This window comes from Phacochoerus africanus, chromosome 3 (genome assembly GCF_016906955.1).
Source record: "Phacochoerus africanus isolate WHEZ1 chromosome 3, ROS_Pafr_v1, whole genome shotgun sequence".
NCBI lineage: Eukaryota > Metazoa > Chordata > Mammalia > Artiodactyla > Suidae > Phacochoerus > Phacochoerus africanus.
Genome location: NC_062546.1, coordinates 170,222,256 through 170,240,638, shown reverse-complemented (window position 1 = coordinate 170,240,638; position 18,383 = coordinate 170,222,256). Strand labels below are relative to the sequence as shown.

The window sequence follows — 18,383 nt, the reverse complement described above, 5'->3', positions numbered from 1 at the left end:
ATTAAAATATTATAGTCCTGGAGTTCCCATTGTGGCTCAGCGGGTTCAGAACCCAGCTATTATCCATGAGGATGCAGATTCAATCCCCGGCCTCGCTCAGTGGGTTAAGGATCCCACGTTGCTGCAAGCTGCAGCAGTGTAGGTTGCAAATGTAGCTTGGATCCAGCGTTGCTGTGGTTGGTTTGGCATAGACCAACAGCTGCAGCTCCAATTTGACTCCTAGCTTGGGAACTTCGATGTGCTGCAGTCCTAAAATAAGTAAATAAGTAAAATATTATAGTCCTCATACAAAATTAATGGGAAAAATGGCTCAATAATAGTTCCCAATATGTGTAAAACCTCTAGTATACAATAAAAAAAGCATTTTAAGTTAGGAAAAAATGGACATGCAAACAGTGTATTATAACAACTGAGAACTATTGGAGAAAAAAATTGTTAGATGTTTTTCATATCACATTCTAAAATAACTTCCAGATTGTTAAAGAGTAAACTGTATTTTTTATTTTATTTTTTTGTCTTTTTGCCTTTTCTAGGGCCCCACCCACGGCACACGGAGGTTCCCAGGCTGGAGGTCCAATCAGAGCTGTAGCCACTAGCCTACGCCAGAGCCACAGCAACTTGGGATCTGAGCCACAGCTCACAGCAACACCGGATCCTTAACCCACTGAGCAAGGCCATGGATTGAACCTGAAACCTCATGGTTCCTAGTCGTATTCGTTAACCACTGAGCCACGATGGGAACTCCAAAGAGTAAACTGTAAATGTGGCTAAACTTTAGAAGATTCAAGCCTTTACTAAACAAAAAGCAATTTTTAAAAAAATACTGTAAAATACATTGTTACATCATTTTTGCCACATCCCTTTCAAATACAGTATAGCATTCTGTGTATTAAATTTTTTTTTTTTTGTCTTTTTGCTATTTCTTGGGCCGCTCCTGCGGCATATGGAGGTTCCCAGGCTAGGGGTTGAATCGGAGCTGTAGCCACCGGCCTACACCAGAGCCACAGCAACTCGGGATCCGAGCCGCATCTGCAACCTACACCACAGCTCATGGCAACGCCGGATCGTTAACCCACTGAGCAAGGGAGGGACCGAACCCGCAACCTCATGGTTCCTAGTCGGATTCGTTAACCACTGTGCCACGACGGGAACTCCTGTGTATTAAATTTTTAATGCTCTGACAACTGGTACTCACTTGAATGTTTTGATAGTGATTTTTATTCTCTCAGGTTTTTTTTTTAATTAAAATTTTTTTTCTTTTTCAGCTGCACCCATGGCATATCAAAGTTCCCCGGTCTAGGGATCGGAACTGAGTTACATCTGTGACCTACACCACAGCTGTGGCAATGCTGGACCCTTAACCCACTGTGCTGGGCCAAGGATCAAACCCACGCCTAAGCAGTGACCCAGGCCACCACAGAGACAACGCCAGGTCTTTAACCCATTGCACCACAATGGGAATTCCTGTATTGTCCAAGTTTTAAAAGTCATACATATAAAATTAAACGAATGTAGGAAAATTGCAAGTTTTTATATTTAGATTTGTTAAGATTTCTTTATTTTTTTAATTAATTTATTTTTTGCTTTTTTCTTTTTAGGACCACACCTGTGGCATATGGAAGTTCCCAGATTAGGGGTCAAATTGGAGCTGCAGCTGCCAGCCTACATCACAGCCACAGCAATGAGGGACCTGAGCTATATCTGCAACCTACACCGTGGCTCACAGCAATGCCGAGTCTTTAACCCACTGAGCAAGGCCAGGGATCGAACCCACATTCTCATGGATACTTATCAGGTTCATTACCGCTAAGCCACAACAGGAACACCAGATTTGTTTAGATTTCTATGTTAAGGTATAAGCTTTATAAGAAGAGGAGGTCCCGTCGTGGTGCAGTGGTTAACAAATCCAACTAGGAACCGTGAGGTTGAGGGTTCGGTCCCTGCCCTTGCTCAGTGGGTTAACGATCCGGCGTTGCTGTGAGCTGTGGTGTAGGTTGCAGATGCGGCTCGGATCCCGCGTTGCTGTGGCTCTGGCGTAGGCCAGAGGCTATAGCTCCGATTCAACCCTAGCCTGGGAACCTCCATATGCCGCAGGAGCGGCCCAAAAAATAGCAAAAAAAAAAACTTTGTAAGAAGAAATTTTTTTGTACACGTAATGATCTATGCTCTCTAAAAATATATGATGGATTATGGTTTTGATAATTTATTATATTTTGATATGTTATTAATAAATATATATATATATATTTTTTTGTCTCTTCTAGGGCTGCACCCGTGGCATATGGAGGTTCCCAGGCTAGGGGTCTAATCGGAGCTGTAGCTGCTGGCCTACACCAGAACCACAGCAACGGGTGATCTGAGCCTCGTCTGCAACCTACACCATAGCTAACGGCTACACCAGATCCTCAACCCACTGAGCAAAGCCAGGTATCAAACCTGCAACCTTATGGTTCCTAGTTGGATTTGTTAACCATTGAGCCATGTCGGGAACTCCCTATTAATAATATTTATATCCTGGAACCTTAAAATTTCAAACTTGAGTTTTAGAATTTATACTACAGAAGATAACAATGCAAATACATTAAAATGTATAATGATATTTATTGCAGCTTTTTTAATATAAAAAAGTTGAAAACATCTATTAGTAAAATAGGAATAAATTATTGGATTGTACTAATGATTACTGTATAGCTCTTAAAGAGATTGAGCTTGAACTATATTTGAGTTGATTTTTCTTATTCATTTGTGTATCAATTGTAGATTTTTGGTTTGCGGTTACTCTGAAGTTTTGATGTAAGAGTCTATATATATATATATATATATGAGATTGTTTTAAATTGTTGGTTTCTTAATTGCAAGTGCATCTCCATTGCCCTGCATTTGTACTTTCCTCTTCTCACGATTTCTGATTTCGGTGGCATAATCGTGCATGGATGATTTCATATCTTTACTGTATATATACCTTTACTGGTGAGCCTTGTCATTTGTGGAATTTTTGTTTCTGGTTGTGGCCTTTTCTTTTCTGCCTAGAGAAGTTCCTTTAGTATTTGTTGTAAAGCTGGTTTAGTGTTGCTGAATTCTCTCAGCTTTTGCATATCTGTGAAGCTTTTGCTTTCTCCTTCAAATCTGAATGAGAGCCTTCCTGGGTAAAGTAATCTTGGTTGGAGGTTTTTTCCTTTCATCAGGTGAAGTATATCATGCCACTTCCTTCTGGCCTGCAGAGTTTCTGCTGAAAAATCTGCTGATAACCTTATCGGGGTTCCCTTGTCTGTCATTTGTTTCTTTTCCCTAGCTGATTTCAGTGTTTTCTCTTTGTCTTTAATTTTGGTCAGTTTAATTAATATGTGTCTCACACTGTTTCTCCTTGGGTTTATATTACGTGGTACTCCTTGCACTTCCTAGATTTGAGTGAGTGATTCCTCTCCCATGTTAGGGAAGTTTTTGGTTATTATCTCTTCCAAAATTTTTTCTGTCCCTTTCTCTCTCTCTTCCCCTTCTGGCACCCCTGTAATACAGATGTTGGTGTGTTTTAACATTGTCCCAGAGTTCTCTGAGACTCTCTTCATTTGTTTTCAATCTTTTTTCTCTTTTCTGTTCCACATCTGTGATTTCCACTGATCTGTCCTCTACCTCACTTATTCATTCTTCTGCCTCCTGTATTCTGCTATAGGCTGTTTCTAATGAATTTTTTATTTCAGTTATTGTATTTTGCATCTCTTCTCGTTTAAGTTTTATATCTTGTATCTCTTTGCTCAGTGTTTCCTGCAAATTATCCATCTTTGCCTCCAGTTTATTTCCAATGTCTTGCATCATCTTCAGCATCATCAGTCTAAAACTTTTTTCCTGGAGGCTGATAATCTCCAGATCACTTAGCTGTCTTTCTGGGTTTTTTTCTTTCTCCCTCATCTGAATTATAGTTCTCTGTCGTTTCATTTTTATAGGTTGTTGGTGGTGACCTTTTTACAGATAATAGAGTTGTAGCCTCTCTTACTTCTGGTGTCTGCCCTCCTTGTGGCTGAAGTTGGTACAGGGACTTGCTGTAGGCTTCCTGATGGGAGGGACTGATGCCTGCCAGCTGGTAGGTGGAGCTGATTCCTATCCCCTCTGGTGTGTGGGGCTTTGTATCTGGGTGTGATTAGAGGAAGCTGTGTGCCTGGGGTGTCTTTAGGTAACCTGTTTGCTGATGGGTGGGGCTGTGATCCCACCTGGATTATTGTTTGCCCTGGGGCTTCTCAGTGCTGATGGGTGGGGCCCAGATTTTCCCCAAATGGCCACCTCCAGAGAATGGCAGGCTGATGAATATTCCCAAGAACTTTGCTTCCAATGCCCTTCCCCCACAACAAGCCACATTCACCCCTTGTTTTCCCAGGAGATCCTCCAAGAACTGCAATCAGATCTGACCCAGATTCCTGTGGAGCCTTTGCTTTGCCCTGGGACCCAGTGCACATGAAAGTCTGTGTGCACCTTTTATGAATGTGGTCTCTGTTTCCCCAATTCTTGTGGAGCTCCTGCGCACAAGCCCCACTGGCCTTCAATGCCAGATGCTCCAGGGGCTCTTTCTCCCAATGCCAGATCCCTAGGTGTTGGGACTTGATGTGGGGCTCAGAACTTTCATTCCTATAGGGGAGTCTCTGTGAACCAGTTACTTTCCAGTCTCTGGGCTTCCCTCCTGGGAGGTATGGGGTTGCTTATATTGTGTAATTGCCCCTCCTACCTCTTGATGTGGCCTCTTCTTTGTCTTCTGGAGTATGGTTATCTTTTTGAAAGTTTCCAGTCCATTTGGTTGAAGATTGCTCAGCATTTGGTTGTGATTTTGTTGTTTTTAGGAGAGAAGTTGAGCTCTAGTCCTTCTGTTCTGCCGTCTTAATCTCATCCTCTCAAGAATGAGCTTGAACTGTAGATTTTTCATTATTTTTCCCAATTGAAAAATCACATTGAGAATACTACCTAAAGGAGCTCCTGTCGTGGCTCAGTGTTTAGCAAATCCAACTAGGAACCATGAGGTGCGGGTTCGATCCCTGGCCTCGCTCAGTGGGTTAACAATCCGGCATTGCCATGAGCTGTGGTGTAGGTCGCAGACTTGGCTAGGATCCTCCATTGCTGTGGCTCTGGCGTAGGCCGGTGGCTACAGCTCCAATTGGACCCCTTGCCTGGGAACCTCCATATGCCATGAGTGTGGCCCTAGAAAAGACAAAAAAAAAAAAAAGAGAGAGAGAGAGAATACTACCTATGAAGTTCCCATTGTGGTGCAATGGAAGTGAATCCGACTAGGAACCATGAGCTTTCAGGTTCTACCCCTGGTGTTGCTCATTGGGTTAAGCATCCAGCATTGCCATGAGCTGTAGCATAGGTTGCAGTATGGCTTGGATCTCGCATTGCTGTGCCTGTGGCATAGGCCAGCAGCTGTAGCTCCGATTAGACCCCTAGCCTGGGAAATTGCGTATGTCGCGAGTACGGCCCTAAAAAGTGAAGGAAAAAAAAAAGAGGGAGAGAGAATACTATGTATGATGAACACATGACTACATTTAATGATACACACACACACACACATATTCACACATAAATATATTTGTGAAGAAAAGTACATACTGAATGGTTGACTCTGTATATCTTTGTGGATGGAATAGGTAGTTAGGGTAAGTTCATATTTTTACAGGTGTATACTATTTATAGTAAGTATTTTAAAGTTTTTACTGAAAAGTTGAATATCAACTTTTTTTTTTTTTTTTTTGCTTTTTAGGGCTGCAGCTGAGGCATACAGAAGTGGCCAGGCCCAGGGGTCAAATTGGAGCCGTAGCTGTCGGCCTACGCCATAGCCTTGCCAGATCCGAGCCTTGTCCATGACCTACAGCCACAGCTCACGGCATCACCGGATCCTTAACCCACTGAACGCAAGGGATCGGACCTGTATCCTCATGGTTACTAGTTGGATTTGTTTCTGCTGAGCCACAATGGAAACTCCCTGAATAAAAGCTTATTAATAGGAATAGGAATAGCTTTTTTTTTTTTTTTTCTTTTTGCTATTTCTTGGGCCACTCCCGCGGCATATGGAGGTTCCCAGGCTAGGGGTCGAATCAGAGCTGTAGCCACCGGCCTACACCAGAGCCACAGCAACTCGGGATCCAAGCCGCATCTGCAACCTACACCACAGCTCACGGCAACACCGGATCCTTAACCCACTGAGCAAGCGCAGGGACCGAACCCGCAACCTCATGGTTCCTAGTCGGATTCGTTAACCACTGCGCCACGACGGGAACTCCAGGAATAGCTTTTTAAGTTTCCAGTAAATAAAAAGCAAAAATTGTCCAGTGTGGGTTACAGGATTTGGCGTTGCCCCACCTGCAGTGTAGGTTGCAGCTGTGGCTTGGATCTGGTCCCTGGCCTGGGAACTCCATATGCTGCGGGGCAGCCAAAAAAAGAAGAAGGAAAAAAAAAAAAGCAAAAAATCATCAGTCATTATTAAAATCCAGGAACAGAGATATAGGAGATTTTCTTTTAAGTTCCTATGTTGTTTATATTGGGAGAAAAGTCCTTTCTGTCACTGCTATAATGAAATTGTACTTTTTTTCCTTACGTGATGATATCTTTGTTAAAAGTGTTTACCTCCTTTTTTGGAGTACTTCTCAAAGAGGATGTAAAATTTAGTCTTTTTTCTATTAATCTTGTGGTCCACTGAACTCATTAGCAATAACGAGGTGTTAGAAAGAGAAGAAGTTATAAGTGATATTAACAAGTCAGCCTGGAGTTCCCGTCGTGGCGCAGTGGTTAACGAATCCGACTAGGAACCATGAGGTTGCAGGTTCGCTCCCTGCCCTTGCTCAGTGGGTTAACGATCCGGCGTTGCCGTGAGCTGTGGTGTAGGTTGCAGACGCGGCTTGGATCCCACGTTGCTGTGGCTCTGGCGTAGGCCAGTGGCTACAGCTCCGATTGGACCCCTAGCCTGGGAACCTCCATATGCCGCGGGAGTGGCCCAAGAAATAGCTAAAAAGACAAAAAAAAATACATGCTTAATTTAATTTAATTTAATTAATTTATTTATTTTTGTCTTTTTGCCTTTTCTTGAGCCGATCCCTCGGCATATGGAGGTTCCCAGGCTAGGGGTCTAACTGGAGCTGTAGCCACCGGCCTACATACACCACAGCCACAGGAACGCGGGATCTGAGCCACGTCTGCGATCCACACCACAGCTCAGGGCAACGCCGGATCCTTAACCCACTGAGCAAGGGCAGGGATCGAACCCGCAACCTCATGGTTCCTAGTCGGATTTGTTAACCACTGATCCACAATGGGAACTCCTTAATTTTATTTTTTTTAATTCAAAGTTACATAATTAGAATATTCTCAGTAATCCTTCCCTCAGAGGCAAACACTTAATAGTTTGGTATATATTTGTATGTGCTTCCAGGCTTTTTTCCCATCTTACATAATTTTTAGTGGAATTATAGCTTATGTACTGTTTTACTGCTTGCTTTGGCTACCAGGACATTTTTCCATTTTAGAAAACATAAATCTACCTCCTTCAAAGGTCTTGTTTTGAACAGTATATATACATTTATAATCAGTTTTCTGAATATATGACCCTCGATTTCTAGATTTTTCCCCCATTTTTAAAAGTTTTATTGAATCATAGTTGGTTTACAACGTTGTGATAGTTTCTCTAGCTTTTTTATCTTTGTCGTTTATAATCTGTCACATGATTTGTTCTGTCATGTATAACTTATTCCAGTTGTATGTTTGATAAAAACTTCAAGCATAGGTGATGCCTTTGTCTTGGGTAATGTGCAGTTTGATTATACTTAGTTAACTTGTTTTTGCTACTTTGCAGTATAATTGTGGGGAAAATAGAAAAGCATTAGGAAAATGGGTTTCAAACATATCATTAAGAATAGAATTTTTTTTCTTTTTTCTTTTTTTTTTTTTTTTTGCTTTTTAGGGCCACACCTGCAACGTTGTGGAAGTTCGTAGGCTAGGGGTCAAATCAGAGCTGCAGCTACAGGCCTACACCACAGTCACATCAACACAACATCTGAGTTGTGTCTGCAGACTACACCACAGCCACATCGACACAATATCTGAGCTGTGTTTGCAACCTACACCGCAGCTCACGTCAGCACCAGATCCTTAACCCACTGAGTGAGGCTGGGGGTCGAACCCACATCCTCATGGATACTAGTCAGGTTTGTTACTGCTGAGCCACAGCAGGAACTCCAGAACTTACTTGCTCTCTTTTGGTCTTTTTAGGGCTGCACTAGCATCATATGGGGGTTCCCAGGCTAGGGGTCCAATCAGAACTGTAGGTGCCAGCCTACATTACAGCCACAGCAATGCCAGATCCAAGCTGCATCTTCCACCTACACCACAGCTCGCGGCAATGCCATATCCTTAACCCACTGAGCGAGGCCAGGGATGGAACCCGAGTCCTCATGGATGCTAGTCAGGTTCGCTAACCACTGAGCAATGACGGGAACTCCAGAAGTTATTTCTTATAAACAGTTTTGTTTTATTTGAACACTAGTTTAAAAGTAAGGAGTTCCCGTCGTGGCGCAGTGGTAGTGGTTAACGAATCCGACTAGGAACCATGAGGTTGCGGGTTTGGTCCCTGCCCATGCTCAGTGGGTTAAGGATCCGGCGTTGCTGAGAGCTGTGGTGTAGGTTGCAGATGCGGCTCGGATCCTGCGTTGCTGTGGCTCTGGCATAGGCTGGCAGCTACAGCTCCGATTCGACCCCTAGCCTGGGAAACTCCATATGCCGTGGGAGCGGCCCAAGAAATGGCAAAAAGACAAAAAAAAAAAAAAGTAAGCCTCCTTTTCTAAAATGTATACTAGATGAGTTTCTCCTTTAGTGAAAGGCACATATCATTTATCTGTAGTAGTAAGTAATGCTCCCCTCAAGTTCAGTGCTTTTTTCTTTCAGAGAGAAAAGAGGAATAGAAGATAGAAGAAGATGCTGGGATCTGAACGTGCTGTTGTGGAAGAATGGTTATCAGAATTCAAGGTAAATTGGATTGCGGATAAGAATGTGTCGTTTGATTCTCTATGTCAGTAATTCAGTGTGTATGTATTCATGTAGAAACTGAAACAAAAATTATGATATGAACTGGGGGTGACGAAATATAAAGTGACATGTTTCTATGTTAAAACACTAAATCAACTAGAATTTTTTAAAATATGAAAAAAATTCACACAAAAAGAACGTATTTATGTAGTTGCACTCTTTAAAAAGGCACTAATGTGAATAATGATTAGAAGGTAATATATAAAAATAAAACTGTTAGGATTGATAAGGTGATATGTAAATTTTAAGATATAATTCAGTAAAAGAGAGGAACCTCTAAACTTCAGTAAGGCATGGAAATTGGATTTGTGCCTTATGTTTTTATTCCCTATGATTAAAAATCACTCTTTGATTTGATTGAAAACTATCTAATTTATGAACACTATGGAAATAAGTGTTTTGTGAACATAAAATACACAAATTGAAGTATATCCCACTTGGAGTTCCCTAGTGGCTCAGTGGGTTAAAGATCTCCGATTGCTGCTGTGGCATGGGTTTGAACTCTGGCCCAGGAACTTCTGCACGCCTCGGGCATGGCCAAAAAAAGAAAAGAAATGCATCCCATACTGTTTTTTAGACTAGATTAGTTTAAGGGGACTTATTCACCTTAAACTTAAATCTTGGTGTAATATGTGATTTCTAATCATTTTTCATGGTTAAATACTTAGAATTGTAATACGTCTTAACTAGTTTATTAACTCTGATGGTTACTTCTTGTATTAATTTTTTTACTTTTCATAGTCGTTGCTATTATAAATCTTTTCAAGAAGAACCCAAGTAAAACAAAGTTCCTCACTTCTCAGATATTAATTTCACTTTTGTTTTTCTTTGATATTTCTTTTAGGCATTACCTGACACTCAGATCACCAATTATGCAGCAACTTTACACCGGAAAAAAACACTGGTACCTGCCCTCTATAAAGTTATTCAGGATTCGAATAATGAGGTAAGAGAGTTTATAAGAAAAGTAATTTCTGTCTAGTACATAATGAAATATGTGTATTAAAGCACATATGTAAGTTTTGTAGTTTTCCCTCTTTTTTTTTCAATCCTTCTTATGGAACTGGAAAACTTTCTTTCTGCTGTTTTTCATTCTGATAGTTGCTTTGGCTTTCCCCAAGACCTCCCTCTCCATATTTTTTAACGTTTTGATCAAATTTGGTCCTATTAAGGCCACTATGTTTTGATTCTTGATTTGAGTGACCACCATTTTAGTAGATTATTCATTTAATTTGAAACTTTTCTCCATTTCCTATACTGGAATGTTTCCTCTCCCGGAAGTCAAATTTTTAACCTTGCAGTGATTGAGAGTTACCTATTTTAAGTATGGTTTGTGTTCCTTTTATTGACAATATAGAACTGTGTGTAACCACTCTAATCAGTGAATCCGATCAAACTGGTAACATGAAATGATGCTGCTTAGCATTAGCTTGAAAATGATCAGAGAAAGCCTAAATAGTCAAGAGCAAATAAACTGAGAATAAGAGGTTACTATTATTCAGCCTTGCTAGACGGGGAAAAAGAAATGCAACTATTGCCTCTCTATATTAATTTATACAAAATACACACATTATCTTTCCATGAACACAATAGTATGACATATAGTTTTATCACCACTGGATTCGTGTATGCTTTAAAATGAAAATGAAAGGAACACACAGGAAAGTAGCTTCTTATCTTCCCAGATACAGCCTCCAAGAGTGCCTCTGCTGTGTACTGGAGTGAGTTTGAAGAAGTTCAGGTAATCATCTCCTAACCAGCAGCTTAACTTAAAGTGCATCTTCATTTTTGTCCTATCACTAAAAGCTTGCTTATTGACCTCTTTCTTTCTTATCTCCTAAACTTGGATTGGCTCTCAGTTAGGCTTGCATCTGTTGCTATTTGCAGCAGCAATTGCAGGATTCATTTGCTTCTTTTACTCTTGCTGTGTATTTATGAATGTTTTATAACTTTAGGTGTGTAATGGACATATATACATATCTTTCTTGGTCAGGAGTTTTCAAAATTTTGTGTGAATATTGAATGTATGTATTCCCTATCCTTTGTTTTGCACTGTCTTAACATTAAGCTTTGCTTATTAAAATGTATTTGTTTTATGGTTTCTCTTTCAATTATAAGCTCTTCATGGGCAGTAGTCATATATTGTATATTTGTTAATTCTCCAGAATCTAGTATTTTGTCATGTGCATAATGAAAACTTAATAAATACTGATGAGAAGAATAGTGAAATACAAAATGAGATTCTGAAATGCTGTATTTTCATTAGGACTCACAAGTCTATAAAAAGTATTGACTTCCTTTTTTCTTTTATACTTTGCTTTATAATGTCATACTTCATAATATTAACATGTGAGACTTTGTCAAGGCTAGAAATGGAAAAAATTACAATTTAAGCGACTCAGGCTCAAGACCCAACAATCATTATAATTAGCCAGTTGCTAGAATAGGTCTATCTTTCCATCCTTTCTCCTGTCAGGTCATAAATATGTGTTCATACTTCAAAAAAACAGAATGTTAAGCTCTAGAGAATCTCAAAGTAATTCTGGACTTTAGTCCTGGAAGGAGGGCCCTTTTAATCCTGATTTAATAAGAAATTATTTCAGAAAATTGTTACGTGCTATACATTGTATTAATTAAAACTCATAACAGTCTTAAAAGCAATTTTGCTTTAAGTACCATGAAAGTTAAGAAAGTATATTTGCTCAAAGTTTAATATTGCATATCATGGCCAACCTGTACTATAGCTTATTTTAATCTCTAGACCAACATGTTGCTTTATTTTTCTCCTTTCCCTCATTCCAGCTCCCTTAGTCACTCTAGCAGTTCTTCCACTTAAAGGAGACCAATAACCCAGTCACTTTTTCATGATTTGATTCCCCCTCTGAATCCCCTTCCTTCTTTTCTTAGCTAAATTTTCATGGTCCATCATTACAGTCATGCCGTTGCAAACATTCTCAGCTCCTTTGCCTCTCGATAATTCATATTCTTTGGGCAAAATCCTTTGGATATCCTTTGAATAAAACCTGGCCATCCATCTATGTCGTATCTGTACCTGAGCGGCTGAACATACCTAGAGAAAACAATTTTGTTGACTTTCTCCATTTTAATTGCAGGACTACAAATCCTAAGTGAGCATATGATACTTCTTGGTACACTGTCCCACTGTTCTTTTTAACCTTCTTTTCCCACACACTCTCACTGTCCTTCCTCATTTTCAGTGCTTTCTGGTGTCATTATAAAAGAAGAAAATAGGGAACTCCCTGGTGGTCTACTGGTTAGGACTGAGTACTTTCACCCCTGTAGCTTGGGTTCGGTCTCTTTGGAACCTACATTTGTCGGAGATCCTACATTTGTGCTGCATGCCACAGCCAAAATAATTTTTTATTTTTATTTATTTATTTATTTACTTAGTTACTGCTTTTTAGGGCCACACCCTTGGCATATGGAGGTTCCCAGGCTAGGGGTCAAATTGGAGCTACAGATGCCGGCCTACGCCACAGCCATAGCAATGCAGGATCCAAGCTACGTCTGCGACCTATACCACAGCTCACGGCAATGCCAAATCCTTAACCCACTGAGCAGGGCCAGGGATTGAACCCATAACTTCATGGTTCCTAGTCGGATTCATTTCCATTTATTTTACTTTATTTTTAATTTTTTTTTAATTTTTAAAATGTTTACAAATTTTTTTTAAATTAATGGAGAAAATAGTTGCAAACTCTATTTTCCCATTCAAATTTACCCCTCTACCAGCATCTCTGCCCACACATTCCTCCCATTTCTCCTGTTCAGTGAATACAGTGTCCCAGTTGTATCAAAGGCCATCTCTTCTGTTTAGGCCTCCTGGATCCTCTCTTCTCTAACCACCTCACAGATTGCTCCTGTAATATCCCCACTCTTTCCTCTGTCATTTCCTGATGAAAGGAATATGATAAACAGCCATATTCTATTTATTAAAAACCTTAGTTTTGCCTCCTATTTTATTATCCACCCCATTTTTGGCTCCTTCTTCCCAATGAACTTTGTAAAGTATTGCTTATTCGTAGCCTCTGTCTACCTGTTCCCACTTCCTCACCTCACATTTTTTTCTTTAACCCACTCATCAGGTTCAGACTCCATTACTCCGCCCAAACTATTCTCAATGCATTCATCATATAGCATGTCTCTTAGTAATTATCTTGTTAAAACTGTTTGCTAAGTTTGGGAAAGGTTTCATTTATTCTTAAGCTTTTTTTTAAAACCAAAAGATAATGATTTTTAACATCTTTTGATGTACGTGATAGCACCATTTAGGAGAGGTCGTTTATGATAGAAACAGAATACGTTGGCATGATTCATATGCTTAGAATTAAAGATTTTAACTGAACATATTGGCGAGTTTTTAACAGTCTCATTTTGCAGTGGTATCTGATTAAAATTTACTGGATTGCCAGCCGTTCTTCCTTCTTCCTTTTTAAAAGAAGCAAGAGTAATAATTCTAGTAACTCTGTATTTTGCAGTGATTATTAAAATATAGTCTCTAATGGCAGTGTACTTGCTGCCGAGGAAGAAATGTAAGGTATAAATAAGAGATAAAAATTACATGGACAAGTTGTAATTGTACCATGGCTAATAAAATTTAGAGGAGGGAATTTTAGAGTCTTTTACTAAAGCGGAAAGTAGATTTGAAACATGGACTTTTTAAAAAAATTTTTATAGCTGTACCCATGCCATATGGAAGTTCCCAGGCTAGAGATTGAATCCCAGGCGCCTGTGACCTATGCTGCAGCTGCGGCAATGCAGGATCCTTTAACCCAAGTGCCAGTCTGTGGATCGAACCCACGCCTCTGGAGCCACCCGGACTGCTGCAGTCAGATTCTTAACCCACTGTGCCATAGCAGGAACTCCCTGAACATATATTTTTAATACATAAATTTATGAGAGCAACAATGTTTAATTCCCCTAAAGAGCCAAATGTTGTTGTCAGTACTTTTAGAAGTTGCTAGCAATTGGCCATTTTCAAAAGTTTATTGCTTCATTATTGGCACTGCATGGAATATATCGCTTATAATTAAACAACACTCACCTCCTCCTCTACCCCATTCTGGCTTATAAAATTCAGTTTAGTGAGAACGTCACTTTGGTGTCAAAAGACCTGAATTCTAGTGTCTTTCTCCAGCACTGATTTCTGTGACCTTGGGCAAATTGTATGACTAGTCTAGACTTCAGTGTAAAAGGAGAGAATTTTTTTTTTAAGATTTTAAATCCTATGATAGTAATTTTATATAAAGGATTTAGTAGTTGCTAGACAGGGGAGATGTTAATTTTTTTAGTACAGAGTCATTTATTAAGCACTAAGCTTAGCTCATCTAAATATGTGGGTTTTTTTTAAATTAGAGTATAGTTGATTTACAGTGCTGTCCATTCTTATACAGCATAGTGACCCAGTTATACATATATATACATTCTTTTTCTCATACTATCTTCCATCATATTCTACCCCAAGAGATTGGATATAGTTCCCTGTGCTGTATATAGGACCTCATTGCTTATGCATTCTAAAGAAAACACTCAAGTTGAGGAAGCAGAGAATTCCATCCAGGATAAATAGGTTAACTATGCAGTCAGCATAGGATTTGTTGATTTGGGAGTAGGGGGCACAGGTTCAGCACATGGAAGTTCCCAGGCTAGGAGTCGAATGGGAGCTGCAGCTGCTGGCCTACACCACAGCCATAGCAACACCATATATCCAAGCCTCATCTGCGACCTACATCACAGCTCGTGGCTCAATGCCAAATCCTCAACCCACTGAGTGAGACCAGGGATCAAACCCACATCTTCATTGATACTAGTTGGGTTCTTAACCTGCTGAGCCACAACAGGAACTCCAGATTTGTTGATTTTTAATTTACAATTGTGAAAGTAATGACTTTGTTCTCAAGTGTTAGGTATTACCAACATATATAACTACATTCAAGCAGATTTCTCTGTGTGTGTGTGTGTGTGTGTATGTGTGTGTATACACACATTATTATTATCATTCAGAATAGAGGTAAGCATATAAATTATTGAATTATTCCTTTTTATAAAAGCTAATGTTAAATTTTAATTTAAACATTATTTTATAGTTTCCTCTCAGTGTTTTATCTGCACTTTAAAATCATAGCCAGTTTTGTACTCTGCAGTTATTCTAACAAAACCATTCCAAATTAGCAGTACATGTTTAGGGGAAAGGGGGAGGTTTATTTAAACTGCTTTTCTTTTCTTTCTTTTTTTTTTTTTTTTTTTTTGTCTTTTCTAGAGCCACACCCATGGCATATGGAGGCTCCCAGGCTAGGAGTCAAATCAGAGCTGTAGCTGCCAGCCTATGCCACAGCCACAGCAACATGGGATCCAAGCTTCGTCTGTGACGTACACCACAGCTCAGGGCGATGCCAGATCCTTAACCCACTGAGCAAGGTCGGGGATCAAACCCATTACCTCATTGTTCCTAGTTGGATTCATTAACCACTGAGCCACAACAGGAACTCCAAAACTGCTCACTTTCTTTAGTTATTGCAATTATGAAGTTCTCTTTGAGTCATGTTGGAAAAGCTGTTTCTGTATACTTATACCTCCTCCTTTTCAAAATATTTCCAATAAATATATTTAGTAGAATTTGTCAGATTTAAAACATAAAAGTAATCTATTTTACTTGTATACATTTAAAATATTAGCTAGCATTTTGGATGTCCACATGTTACGTATTGCCAAATCCCCTTTGTCTGCTGAGTGGTATATAATTTAAATAATAATCTAATTTGAGATTTAAAGTTTATTTCTAACAAGGTCATTTGAATTTATTTTGTTTTCTTCCAATAGAAACTTTAAAAAATGAAGGACAGTAAGGGTTGGTAAGAACAGAAAAGGAAACTCACTAAATATAAAGTAGTACATTGGTTAAAGAACTAATAAGTTAAAAGGATAGTTTATTTAAAGTTATATCGATACTATATAAGCACAAAGTACGTCTTTTTTTTATTATTTTTTTTTAATTTTAGGGCCACACCTGCAGGATATGGAGGTTCCCAGGCTAGGGGTCGAATTGGAGCTGTAACTGAAGGTCTACACCACAGCCACAGCAACACAAGATCCAAGCCACATCTGTAACCTACACCATAGCTCATGGCAACACCGAGCTGGATACTTAACCCACTGAGCAATGCCAGGCATCGAACCTGCATCATCATGGATACTAGTTGGGTTCCTTACTGCTAAGTCACTATGGGAACTCCTGAAGTACTTCTTAGAGCTAGTGGATTGGTCAGTTTTATGTGTAGTCTGTGTGCATAGAGGTTGAGGTTTTGGTTCCATTGATTCAGAATAAGTAAAAATTAATATTGACTATTTTTTAAATATTATACAAGTATATGTGCTTTTAAGAAAATACAGTCACAGGCAAAAGAATGGAAATAACTGATGCATTTTATTTTCTTTTTAGCTCCTGGAGCCTGTCTGCCACCAGCTGTTTGAACTTTATCGTAGCTCTGAAGTTCGACTTAAGAGATTCACACTGCAGTTCTTGCCAGAATTAATGTGGGTTTATTTACGGCTTACAGTTAGCCGAGACAGGCAGAGTAATGGTTGCATTGAAGCACTTCTGTTAGGAATTTACAATTTGGTAAGTGGAAAATACGTAGTTTGGGAAAATTAAATATTTTTAAAAGCCCTCTGAAATAATACTTAAAGAATATTTAGAGAAAAATAAATTTAAATGTCTGTTGAATAACTTATTTGAATTAATTAAATTGAGTACATAGGTGTTTAATAAGTAATTGAGGGTAACACATTTTATAAAGTAGGTGAAATTATTAAAATTGATAACATTACTAATATTTTATGGCTTATTTTTTTAGATTATTTGACCAATATTTATTAATGCCTTGCATTTAAAAACTTTTTTTGTCTTTTTAGGGCTGTACCCATGGCATGTGGAAGTTCCCAGGCTAGGGGTCAAATCTGAGCTGTAGCTGCCAGCCTACACCACAGCCACAGCAATGCCAGATCCGAACCGCATCTGCGACCTACACTGCAGCTCACTGCAATGCTGGATCCTTAACCCACTGAGTGAGGCCAGGGATCAAACCTGTATCTTCATAGATACTAGTCAGATTCTTAACCCACTGAGCCACAATGGGACCTTCTAAAACTTTTACAATTTATTTATTTATTTGTCTTTTTTTATGGCCATAGCACCTGCGGCATATGGAAGTTCCCGCGCTAGGGGTGGAATCAGAGCTGTAGCTGCTGGCCTACACCACAGCCTCAGCAGTGCAGGATCCAAGCCCTGTCTGTGACCTATACCATAGCTCATGGCAAAGCCTTATCCTTAACCCACTGAGCAAGGCCAGGGATTGAACCCATATCCTCGTGGATACTAGTTGAGTTTGTTCCCACTGAGCCACAATGGGAACTCCTAAGTTTATTTTTAATAATCATTTGATAATACCTTAGGTATCTGATACTATATGTTTATGAAACATTTTTCTTCTAAGGAGTTCTTAAGTATCTTAAACATTAACATTATTATTATTCTGGGTTTTGGTTTTTTTCTTTTTTTTCTCTCATGGGGCACAGTTTAGGGGTGTGGTATTGAAATTCCTGCCCTTCGAATTCTTATATTCTATGTATTCACTGTAAACAAACACTCCATGTAATATAGTTTATAGTTGAGATAATAAAGTACCCCACAAAACACTGAGTCTCACAATAAATAAATATTCTTTTGCACCAGTATTCATTCCTCTAAGTATTATTATACCTTTTTTTTTTTTTTCTTTTTGCTATTTCTTTGGGCCGCTCCTGCGGCATATGGAGGTTCCCAGGCTAGGGGTGGAATCGGAGCTGTAGCCACCGGCCTACGCCAGAGCCACAGCAACGCGGGATCCTAGCCGCATCTGCAACCTACACCACAGCTCACGGCAACGCCGGATCGTCAACCCACTGAGCAAGGGCAGGGACCGAACCCGCAACCTCATGGTTCCTAGTCGGATTTGCTAACCACTGTGCCACGATGGGAACTCCAAGTATTATTATACCTTAAAAAAATCATTAAAATCATTTCCATCACTAGAATACTTATCTGAAGGAAGCAGCCTGATCTTTGGAATCACATATTCTCTTTCAGACAGGCTAAATCTAGGCAGGTTACTTAATGTCTTGACTTCAGTTGTGCTCTGTAAAAGAAATAAAACATTGTTAATAGGATTAAAAAAATAGAGAGAACCCAGCATGTTGCCTGAGGTGTTTTTTAACTGTTTACCATTATTAGTAGTAGTAGTATCACAAAAGTGAGTTTTTAAATAAAAAGC

General features: G+C 39.4%; 1 protein-coding gene across 5 annotated transcripts in view; it reads left to right on the top strand.

Annotated features, from left to right (window-relative positions):
- HYCC2 (hyccin PI4KA lipid kinase complex subunit 2) overlaps positions 1-18,383 on the top strand; it is a 76,718-nt gene that overhangs the window by 22,542 nt on the left and 35,793 nt on the right. For 4 of the 5 annotated variants that reach the window (XM_047773207.1, XM_047773208.1, XM_047773209.1 and 1 more), the window contains exons 4-6: positions 8,914-8,994; positions 9,899-10,000; positions 16,514-16,693. In XM_047773207.1, the coding sequence (XP_047629163.1) occupies positions 8,944-8,994; positions 9,899-10,000; positions 16,514-16,693 (333 nt within the window). In that variant the 5' untranslated portion in view covers positions 8,914-8,943. Of the gene's footprint in view, positions 1-8,913; positions 8,995-9,898; positions 10,001-10,739; positions 10,796-16,513; positions 16,694-18,383 lie in introns of those variants that run through there. The other variant, XM_047773210.1, reaches the window with a different exon arrangement.